The sequence below is a fragment of the Brassica napus genome, chromosome A7 (genome assembly GCF_020379485.1).
Source record: "Brassica napus cultivar Da-Ae chromosome A7, Da-Ae, whole genome shotgun sequence".
Taxonomy (NCBI): domain Eukaryota; kingdom Viridiplantae; phylum Streptophyta; class Magnoliopsida; order Brassicales; family Brassicaceae; genus Brassica; species Brassica napus.
In genome coordinates, this window is record NC_063440.1 from 1,354,415 (window position 1) to 1,365,272 (window position 10,858).

The 10,858-nt window shown below is 34.1% G+C and overlaps 2 protein-coding genes across 2 annotated transcripts; both read left to right on the forward strand.

Moving 5' to 3' along the window:
• Positions 1–1,636: 1,636 nt before the first annotated feature.
• On the forward strand, positions 1,637–3,191 carry LOC106357635. Its single transcript, XM_013797309.3, has 3 exons — positions 1,637–2,038; positions 2,272–2,369; positions 2,854–3,191. Exons 1-3 carry the CDS (start codon positions 1,795–1,797, stop codon positions 2,905–2,907), a joined length of 396 nt encoding a protein of 131 aa, XP_013652763.1. The 5' UTR covers positions 1,637–1,794; the 3' UTR covers positions 2,908–3,191.
• Positions 3,192–3,557: 366 nt separating this feature from the next.
• On the forward strand, positions 3,558–7,696 carry LOC106357636 (WD repeat-containing protein 75). The gene is made up of 16 exons (XM_048737196.1): positions 3,558–3,821; positions 3,899–4,084; positions 4,281–4,454; positions 4,537–4,945; positions 5,009–5,127; positions 5,210–5,287; positions 5,459–5,599; positions 5,690–5,734; positions 5,823–5,989; positions 6,072–6,150; positions 6,235–6,311; positions 6,381–6,510; positions 6,601–6,733; positions 6,813–6,979; positions 7,058–7,220; positions 7,298–7,696. Exons 1-16 carry the CDS (start codon positions 3,702–3,704, stop codon positions 7,510–7,512), a joined length of 2,403 nt encoding a protein of 800 aa, XP_048593153.1. The 5' UTR covers positions 3,558–3,701; the 3' UTR covers positions 7,513–7,696.
• The last annotated feature ends 3,162 nt before the right edge of the window (positions 7,697–10,858 follow it).

A 10,858-nucleotide genomic window follows, 5' to 3' on the forward strand; every position in this document is an offset into this window, starting at 1 on the left:
GGAAACAACGCACTCTCCTGGTCCCATACCACTGGTTCAATCTATTCCCAGCCCGTTTTTAATTTGTTGTTTTTTGTTTTTTCCGTTAATGGTATAAACGTAATTTCTTTATCTTCTTCCCCAGTCAAATTAGGTTACGCAGAAAAGAGTTTTACAGCCGCCATTGTTTTTTGGTGTAGAATCCATAGTACCAGATTTTAACCTATAGAAACCAAAAAAGTAAAAAAAAAATTGATGATTTTGATTTAGTGGCCGATTATGAGAAAGATAGCGGTTGTAAGTCACCATGAATCTCATATCGAGATTTCAAGAATAGAACTGGGTTTTTTTCAAAAAAAAAGAGAGTAGAACTGGGTTTCTGCTACTGGGTTAAATCCTGAAAGTTTGAGTATTCATCAAAAATCAAAAATAATAATGTACTGATTTCTGTAGGAAGAAAGATAAAAAAAACGTAGATATAGTGGAAAGGGACAACGGCAATATCTCGTTTGTTGGAATAAAAAAATTTCAAAAAATACATAATTTAATTAAAAACATAGCTTAAAAATATTCTAATGGCAGATATCTGTAAATATTGTTGAAACAGAAGGGCACCTCAAAAAAGGGTCTTCTGTTTTAATAGTATTGATATACGAAAACATGTGCTTCTTGTTTCTTCTTTCACATAACTTATTCTGATAACATAATTCCACACATTTGTTGCGCTTGTCCCTCTCTATTAATTGATACATATATTTTTTTTTTGTTAATCTTGTGTTACAAGAATTTTTTTCATAATAATTATTAACTTTCTCAAAAATTACTTACTTTTCAGATTTTTTTCATTGAAGTTATCTCTTTAACTGAACTAAAATTGTAGTAATCACCGCACACAAGTACACTATTTTCTATCTTGTAAACCTTTTCTTGATATATAGAAATTTCAACTTCATATGATAAAGACAGAAAAGTAACTAAAAATTGTAAAAGATAGAAATTTGGTAAGCCTTTCTCAAAAAATTTACCGTGCTAGTTATGACCGATTTGATAAGCTAGAAACGTCCTACAAAAAGCAGAGCTTTAATACCATGAATTTTATTTACAGAAAATTATATCAAAATTTTCTGTTTTACTTGTTAAACTTGATTTGAGATGTTAAGACAAAATTAGCAACGAATACTCTTCTCCTTCCATCTCTTCGCATTTTTACAAAACAATATTATGAACTTTAAGAGGTTTGACAAAACTATAAAGAAAATTATATAAAAATATGACAATTTAGTTGAAACCAATCTCGTTTGCAAGTTTATATTTCAATTACAATAAAAAATTCTTAGGATATCAATCATTTGCACAGTTAAAAACTTTGTTCACACAATTCAGTTTTCATATGTCTATTCTTATTTTCACTGAAATTTTGATTTAAATATTAATAAAATGATAAAATGTAATTCGAATAGTTTAGTTCAAAAAGAGCGTAATTATTCAATTAAAAAAATAGTTTCAGGTTATTTTTCAAAATTGTAAGGAAAATTTTGAGAGACTAAAATTGAAAATATCAGAAATAAAATATAAAAAGTTAGGTGGAAAAGAAAAAAAAAAGAAAAGAAAAGAAAAAGAATGAAAATATGAACTGTATGTTTGACTCTATGGTGAGTGTGAAAAGTAAAGTACATTTTACACTTGAAACACGGAGAGAGGAATCTCTATCTCTCTAGAGAAACCGTCTTCACTTTCACTGTCTGCAACTTGCACAACTAGCACATCCTCTTCTCCCTTTTTAGATTCTTGTCTGAGAAACTTTCCCACCTCAAGATGCCGATCAACAAAGACCCATCAACACCTCCTCCGGTCATCGGCAAAATCGGTCCTTACACTGTCTTCATGACTCCTCCGGCCACTCCAAAACCACCTGAATCTCCCGCCGCCGTCTCTCAGAAACCCAACCTTCCACCACCGGTTCTTCCACCGCCGCAGCAGTTTAAATCGGTGGCTTCCTCTGAACAGGACGGCTCGGTTTTGGGGTTCTTCAAAAACGCCGCCACAAAGGTTCAAAATGGTAAGAAATCTGAGGAAAAAGTCACGGATCTTGCGTTTTGAGATTGCCTTTAACTTTCTTGATGATTGATGAAGAAATCGATCTAAATATTATATATTTGTGAGGTAGATTAAGGTGGAGAGTATTGCTAATGTACCATGGACTGTGGATTTTCATGCTGTTTCTGTGTGTTTGGTAAAAGATTCTAACTTTGACATTCTTGTTTGTATGGTGCTAAAACCATTTTACTACAGCACATTCAAGCGTGGATGATCATTTGGTGAGATGGTTTGGGTTAAACCAATCTAAGTACCAATGGGCTTTGGACGAGTACTACGAAGGCAAAGGATCTGTAAGTTTTCCTTTCATGAATCTTTCTGTGTACTAGTTTCTATATTGACTTCTTTGTTCGATTTGATTCATCACTTTATGTAGTTAACTAGTTAGTTGGATAACTTTATTTTTAATACTAAACATTTTGAGTAAGCTTTGTAGCAAAGCTAGTTAAATGTTTTTTTTTTCTTTGCTCTTTAGTTCTAGTCTTGCTTCTAAGCTAATGAACACAACTGTGGAAGGAACAAAACATATCTTCACCCAATGGTGAATATAAAACTGGCGATTGGTAGTCAAAAGCGTCATTTAATTCGTTTTGGACTTACTCTAAATCTAATGAACACATAAATGGTGAATATTAAAACTGGTATTCAAAAGTGTCACTGATTGGTTTTGGAGTTACTCTTTTTTAGACATTGATTGGTTGCATGTGTTCCTAAAAAGCATATTGTGTTGTGTGGTTAACATTCTTCTTTTTATCTTCTTTTGCACTTAAACTTCAGGAAATGAAGAGCGTGAAATCAAATGAGATGCCTGGGAAAGTACAAAGCGTATAAGCAACCATATAAATCAACTTCCTCTCCCTTTGGCCAATCTCCAAAGAAGAAAGATCTGTTTTCTTCAGATGATCAATCATTGATTCCATTTTAACCTTAGATATCTGTTTTGGTATGTAGCTCTTTGTAGTGTTTATTTAACAATGGTTAAAATCTCCAAAGGAAAATGGAGTTGCATTGATCATTCGGTTTGCTGTAAGTTTAATCACATTATTTATTTCAAATCTTATCATATGTATGTTATTATGTCTCAATTCAAACAATTATTATTATTTTCTATCAAAGTAGAGCTAGTGATCAGGAGGGTCAAATTATTATGTTAGTTGATTTTTGTGCATATTTGTATTGTATTTCATGAAATAAGAGTATAAAGATGCATTTTCATCTCACTAAAATAATTTTTAAAAACATTTATATGCTTCTACTAACATTTACTTAAGGTGTTTCTTAAAAAAAAAAAAAACTAGTTTTCTAGCATTTCTTGATTATTCAGAATTAGTTTTGTAAATATTTATTAGTGCTCATAAAAAGCCCACTGGTCCTGACTGACTTAATGACAATAATAGCCCAATGCTTCCACTTGGTTTGGTAATTGGTCCCAAACATTAATTCTCAAATGTCTTTAACATTTCCCGATTAAATTAAAAAATAAATAATGGAATGTAATAAAATAGAAAAATCGAAAGAAACATGAATAAGGGTTTAGGGCTTTTAAAAGAACCAAGTTTTGCGCGTCTGCCTCCTTCTCCTTCTACCCTGAACCTCCCTCCGCCTCTCCTTCAACTTTAGCAGCCATGATTCGCGGCGGTAGAAGCCACCTGACATCACCTCCTTCCTTCTCCAACGACGCAAAGAAGCTCCTCGTCTGCACAGGAAACACCGTCTCCGTTTTCAGCGCCGCCACTGGCTTACAGGTTACCAACTTTCCCACCACCAAAGTCTCTTCCTTTCCGAACAGTTTATTCAAAGGTTTCATCTTTTTTTTGTTTAGATTACTTCCCTTGAAGGTCACACAGCTCCAGTCACGACTCTTATTGTCGTCCCTGCCTCGACCGCTGCTCAGAAGATCCTCTCTTACTGCTGGACCGCGTCTCTCGACGGTATGATTCGTTACTGGGACTTCTCAGGACCTGAGCTTCTGAAAACCGTTGATGCCAAAGTTCCTATTTACTCTATGGTTAGTCACAAAGTTTATTACTTTGGCTTTGATAATCTCTGTGTGATGTTAAAGTTTATTACTTTGGCTTTGATAATCTCTTTGTGATGTTAAAGTTTATTACTTTGGCTTTGATAATCTCTTTGTGATGTTAAAGTTTATTACTTTGGCTTTGATAGTCTTTGTGTGATGTTGTTGTTTCTGTTTTTTTTTATAGGTCATTCCTTCTCTATTGAGTGAGCCTCAACAAGTAGATTCTAGTAAGTTAGTTGCTTATGTTTCTGTTGAGGATGCGAGTCTGGTTAAAGAAGGGTCCAAGGAGCTGCGTGGACACATTCGAAGGTTTGACCTAGCTAAGGAGCGTCTTTCTCGTGGAGATACTTTGAAAGAGGTCAGCTTTAATGGAGTTTTTTAATCTCATTTTTGGAGCGATTATTATGTTGAAATCGTTTTGCTTTTATCTTCTTGTGTAGACGGAAGAGCCAAAGTCTATAGTTATCTCTCCCTCTGGGGAGTTTTTCGGAATCCGCCACAAGTGCAAAATCCATGTATGGGGTGTTCCTTCTGGAGGAGGGTCAAGGAACGCAGTTGCCAAGAAGATGACGTTGCATCACACTAAGGTTATCAATGCTTTTGCCTTTCATCCCACGGAGAGGATCATAGCCGCTGGAGATGTGACTGGAAGAGTGTTGATTTGGAGAGGCTTCGGTAATAGAAAGCTTGCATTGGGTAGTCAGAAGAAGAGTGTGAGATCAGTGGTTGATTTGGACAACCCTGGGGTGAGAGATGGGGATGATGCTGAGTCTTGCACCACGTGGCATTGGCACTCTGCTGAAGTTAATGTCCTTAACTTCTCTTCCGATGGAGCATACTTGTATTCAGGTGCGTCTGAGTTATTTTCTGATTATTAACCTCCTGAAAGTGTGTTCTTACTCTCTTCTCTAGGGGGAAGGGAAGGGGTGCTTGTTGTTTGGCAGCTGGACACGGGGAAGAAGAAGTTTTTACCAAGGATAGGGTCTCCCTTGTTGTACTTCATTTGGTCTCCAGAACCAACTCTTTCTTCCGTAAGTCGAAGATTGCTGTTTCAGTCTGATCTAACTCATAACATGCTGGAAGCAAATGTTTTACTGATAGCAAGAGCTGCAGGTTGTTTGTGCAGATAACCAGATCCATTTGCTTAAAATGCCTTCCATGGAGATCTCAAGGACCATTTCTGGAATCAAGGTTCGTCTTAGAATCTGATAAATTAAACATCTTCAAACCTTGTCTTGTTGGTTTGCTCAATAGTTCTATTCTTCTTGAAATCCCCCAACTGTTTACCCTTGTCTTCTAGTAACCTTTGTTATATCTTCCTTTGATTTGGCATTGACTTCAGTTTGTGTTTTTGGTTTTCAGCCTCCCCCATCATTGCCTAAGATGTATGAAGGCTTGTCTAGTACTGTTGCTTTTGATAGATCTTCTGGCATAGCTGCGCTGTGCACAGAGAACTATTGTGTTCAGCTATACAATCTCCTTAATGACCGTGGAATTTCAGAGGTTATTATCTTCTTTTCCACGTTGTGTTGTCCATTAATTATCATCTATAAGCTGGTATGTGATAACGTAAAATTATTATTGTTTTTGCAGGTTCAAGTTTGTGAGAGAAACCATCAACCAGGTGATGAAATCACAGTAAGTACATTTCATGTTTTATTTGGTCTTTATATGTAAAAGATTATTATTGTTTGTTTAGTTGACTAATTTGGGAATATGGTAACAGGTTGTGGTGACAGCTGTTGCTCTCTCCCTGGATGGGTCAGTGATGAGTACAACCGAAGTGAAACTTCCGGAAGATGGCATAGGAGGCTTAGTGTCCCTCAAGTTTTGGGAGTCTGAACCAGACAACAAAACTTTCACCTTATCCACAATCGTATACGAACCTCACAAGTAATCAACTTATCCCTCTGCTAATGTTCAAATATTTATTTATCATCATCACCCAATATTTCTCCTTCTGTTTATCTTACAGGGATGCTGGTGTCTCAGCCATTGCCTTCCACCCTACCCGTTCCATGGCAGTTAGTACATCCTTTGGTGGTGACTTCAAGGTAGTTCTAAAAACTGATTCTATATTACATCTCCCAGTGTATCTTTTATAAAAACTGTTATTGATATCACTTTTGGCGTATCAGATTTGGGTTTGCAACAGCGACAAGAGCCAGACGGATAAGGACTCTAGCTGGATATGTCATGCAGTTGGCTCTTACAAGTAATAGCTTTGTCTGTGCATTAGGAATCAAAATGATATATTCTTATTCCCTTTTGAATGATTTTTCAGGAAGAAGCCAATGACTGCTGCTGCTTTCTCTGGGGATGGCACTGTTCTGGCTGTTGCGGCTGAGAATGTTATTACGCTTTGGAATCCGGACAAGAACATTCTCTTGTCTGTCTTAGGAGCCACTCTTACGGTAAAAAAAACTTGTACAGTTTCCCATCCAAGAAAAGTTAAAGAGTCTTTCTTATAAAGACTGATGTTTAAACCTCTCAATGTGTTACAGCCAATCACAAAGCTCAGTTTCGTTGGGAAGTCTGAGTTCCTTGTTGCTGCATCAAATTTTCCAAAACCTGAACTATCTGTTTGGAATACATCAAAGCTGTCTTTATCATGGTCTTATGAGTTACGCATAGAAGGTAAATCTTTTCTTTAAAACCTCTTCTTGAAAGTTCTTGTTGTGCGTTTGCTTAGTAAACGTTTCTTCTCGTTCTGCAGCTGTCACTTCTGCAGTGGATTCGTCCAGTTTTGCTGTCTTGGCTCTGGTCCCAAAATCTTTCAGAAAGAGTAAATCTAAGAAGAATATCTTCCGCGGTAGAGATGGTGCCATTCTCTTGTTTAACGGATCAGATCCTAAGCCTGTATCTATATGGACCGTAATGAAGGTATGACACAAAGAGTTTTAAATGGTAAAGGAGAGATTGGATGAAAACTAACGAGTGAAACCATGTCTGCATTTGCAGGCTCAGGGAGGATCAATCTCATTTCTTGAAGGAGACAAGTCTCAGCTTCGTCTTGCATATGTAAATGGAAGCCATGAGTATGTTGTGTTCGACCCCAACAGTGATGACACACATGAGCGCAGCGCTATCGACTACGAGGGTCTTGTTGGTGACGAAGAGACAGGTAAGTTCAAAACATATCAAGAAGGAAACTTTGTATTAATTCCCTTTATTAATGGAATATATCCTCAATCTTTTTAGGAGATTTTGGATACACATCGCTGTACGGACAGTTACCAGACTATGACAAGAAGAGAAAGGATGATGCTGAGTCGTTGGCGACACCGTTTGTATCGTCAGAGAGACCGTGGGAAACTATATTCAGCGGTTCAACACTAAACTTCCCGCCTCTTCAGAAGTTATGTGGTGAGTTCTTTGAGTCACTAATGGAGAAAAGTAACTCTGTTGTGGAGTGAGAGAGGCTTTACACAAACTTAGCCACAAAGAAAAGGTTTTGTAAGGTTTTAGGATACAAACTGAACTCTCATTTTGCATCAGACTTTGGTGAGCAGTCTTTGTATTTTTCTGTTTTCTTAGTGCAATTAATATAAATCAAAACAAGAACTTATTTTTAATACTAATTTATTATTTTATTACAAATTATGAAAGTTATTATAGTAACGATTTCATGATTAAATGTTTTATGTGAAGAAATGAGTTCTATTTACATCATACTAAATCATCTCCTATTAATTTATTTTAGATGATAGGAAAAAATATTCTTACTTTAGACGTTTTAGTATAAAAACATTAATAAATCTTTAATTGGATTAATGTAGCTTCCCTCTCCCCATCCAAAAAATGTATCTCTTGGCTGCATGTGTATGGTTTTAGTTTGGTCTTGGCTAAACATGTTGCACCCAAGTTAACAGCTCTGAGAACCGGGGATTAATCCTATTAACCAAACGAAATTTGCAATTGCGACTACACTGAGAGAGTTTCACCTGGAGCTTTGGTTTGAATCGAAGTCAACGTGGTTTGATGTGTTGAACCATACCAAATGGAATAGACACGGAACAAAAACTCTTTGGGGGAGGTTTTAGATTTCTCAATGATTTGTAAAAGCGAGTCAGGTGTTCCTAACCCACAAGAAAGAAACTATATATTCCAAATATTCCAACAAGCATCTTGCATTATTAAGTTGGCAATACAAAAATAAATTAGTTAATGATTTATGGTTTTAGGCTTATCTATAGGTTTTTTTTGGTGGTCCGACATGTTGAGCTAATTATCTTATAGTATATTTGCCATTGGGACACATAACTTTTATTTTTTTATGTCCACATGCAAATAGGACAATAGTTTGTAAGGTTTGTGTTCCATATTGGAAAAGCTTTCTACTTTTATTTTTATTTTTTGGTAAAATGAAAGCTTTCTACTTTTGAGAAGATGAAATATCATTGTTTATTCCTTCAAAATTAAACACAATATTTATCCAAGATTAAAATGGAAGGTTGAAAAAGGAGTGGCTGCCCGCATAGCTGTGATCAAGTAGTAGGTGAGGTCTAGGAATGTGTTACTAATTTTTTTGGGAGTTTCAGTTTTCTTTGAAATAAAGTCAAATCTATACCGGAAGTCTAGATTTGGGCTTAAGTCTAGTTATGTGATAGAAGATTCGGTTATTTCCTGCTATTAACTAGAAAGCATTCTAAATTCGAATTGAACAGTGTGATATTCAATCTATTCTATAGCATTAAATGTGTTTTATTTTCCGGAAAATACTGGATCAACCAATAAGATTATAAAAAGGAATGGCTAGCTAATTTTGTTGAGAAACTTTATTAACCACATAAGATGAAAAAAGATGAAGTTATACATGTGCATATAAACAGAGATCTAAGAACCAAAAAATATAATTGAACCTGAAACCAAATTGATGTTCACAAATATTCAAGTGATTTCTACTTTAGATTCGAAAAAAATTAAAATTGAACCGGAATCAAACCAGGAACCAAATGTGTATCCAAATATTTTAAATATAATTTATATTACCTAAAAATATCAATTATATTTATTTTAAAATTAGCAAATACTTTTAAAATTATTACTTACAAACCGAACCATCTGAAAAACAGGTTACCCAAATATTTTGGATATTTTCATCCAAAATATTTAAAATTATCTGAATTACCTGAAAGAATCAAATTACCATAATACTTTTAATCCAAAATATTTAAATGTATTTGAACTATCTGATGTTTATCCAAAAATCTTTAAAACTGAATTTTCACTCGAATTATCCGAAAATAGAACTAAATAAGGCCCAAAAATATCAGATATTAGTTGGTTTCTAGTATTGTCATCCGAACTGAACCAGGAACTAAAATAATCAAACCGAACCTAATTTCATAAATAACTGAATGGTCCTATATATTTCAAATTGAAAACTAAAAATATCGAAGTAGAACAAAACAAACTTAAATAAATAAATAGTAGAATAATTTTTTGCAGATCTTCGTTTAAAAACAAAAAATATATTAAAAGATGTTATATCGCATCAGTTAGAATGTTTGAAATTGCATGTGTATAGCTGGTCTTAAATTTTAAAGGGCATTAAAATAAGAAAAGCTATTACATATATTATTCTAAAAGATTAGTGTAGCTTATATTTTTTACTTTTTATAAACATCAGACGTAAATGGGGGTTTATACGTATGCATGCATGTTTTATGTAATTATACGTTGTTTCTTTGAGAAATGTAATTACACGTTTTTCGATAGTAAGTTTATCAAACGTTTTGTAGATTTTTTTCGTTTTTTTTCCTTTGATAAACAAACGTTTTGTAGTTAATTAAAGGTTCTTTTTAAAAAAAAATTTTTTTTACAAACGATCATCTTATTAATCAAACAAGAGGTGATCTAGATAATCAGACCGTAATTGAACAAACAACATAACAAAATTTCAAGTTCACAAAAAAACATAATTAAATTCCATATGAAAAAATCATACAATTCTTGTCAGACAATTACATTTTGCCTTCGAAGAGTATATGATCTCTTGAATGCTTGAAATCGTCTTCAAAAAGTGTTTTTCCTCTGTTTAAAAATGTAGCTAAAGGTATTAATTATAAACTTTTTGATATACATATAATTATAAGAGTCAATTAGCTAAAAAACTACAAAAAGTTAAAAATTAGGTAAATGCACATGATGTGACAAATTGTGTGTCTATGAACAAAGATACCATGGTGTGGAATTTAAGGTATTGAGTTAATTATGAGAAAAATTGTGTATATGATATACATATAATTATAAAGTTATAAATATACTGCGCACTGTTATACTTCTTCTGTACTGTGAATTTTCGAGTCTCTAGTTCTTTAGCGGAACAAAGCTAAACTACTTGATTGTCGACCTTTTTAAACCTTTGTGCTTTTCGGTGGCAAAAATTATTTATGTCATGTTACTGGTATTAACGCAGTTTTGGACTTGGAAACTGTACATTCAGTCACCGGCTTAGGCGAAGCTGACACTAACAATAAATTAACAGATCTTATTCCAAGTGTACCTTTTGTAACACTCAAGTTCAACTCATTTACGATGATTTGAAATATCAAATGTATAATGTTATATCATTATAAATGCATCGTAAATTTTAAATAAATGTAGAGTGACACTACGATAATTGTCTGTCCCGTACACCTGGCATGGTCACCCACCAAACAAGTATCCACACTTAACTTATTTAACATCATTGTATTGATCCAAAGAATGCATTATTATGATTAAGAACATATTATGTAAATACAATGATTAATGTTT

Excerpts from the sequence above, each read along its gene's own strand:
- LOC106357635 (XM_013797309.3), top strand. The coding sequence starts at position 1,795 with ATGCCGATCAACAAAGACCCATCAACACCTCCTCCGGTCATCGGCAAA. Across the intron at positions 2,039-2,271 it reads CGCCACAAAGGTTCAAAATG|CACATTCAAGCGTGGATGAT; the intron begins GTAAGAAATCTG and ends ATTTTACTACAG. Across the intron at positions 2,370-2,853 it reads ACTACGAAGGCAAAGGATCT|GAAATGAAGAGCGTGAAATC; the intron begins GTAAGTTTTCCT and ends CTTAAACTTCAG.
- LOC106357636 (XM_048737196.1), top strand. The coding sequence starts at position 3,702 with ATGATTCGCGGCGGTAGAAGCCACCTGACATCACCTCCTTCCTTCTCC. Across the intron at positions 4,946-5,008 it reads TGGAGCATACTTGTATTCAG|GGGGAAGGGAAGGGGTGCTT; the intron begins GTGCGTCTGAGT and ends TCTCTTCTCTAG. Across the intron at positions 5,735-5,822 it reads AACCAGGTGATGAAATCACA|GTTGTGGTGACAGCTGTTGC; the intron begins GTAAGTACATTT and ends ATATGGTAACAG.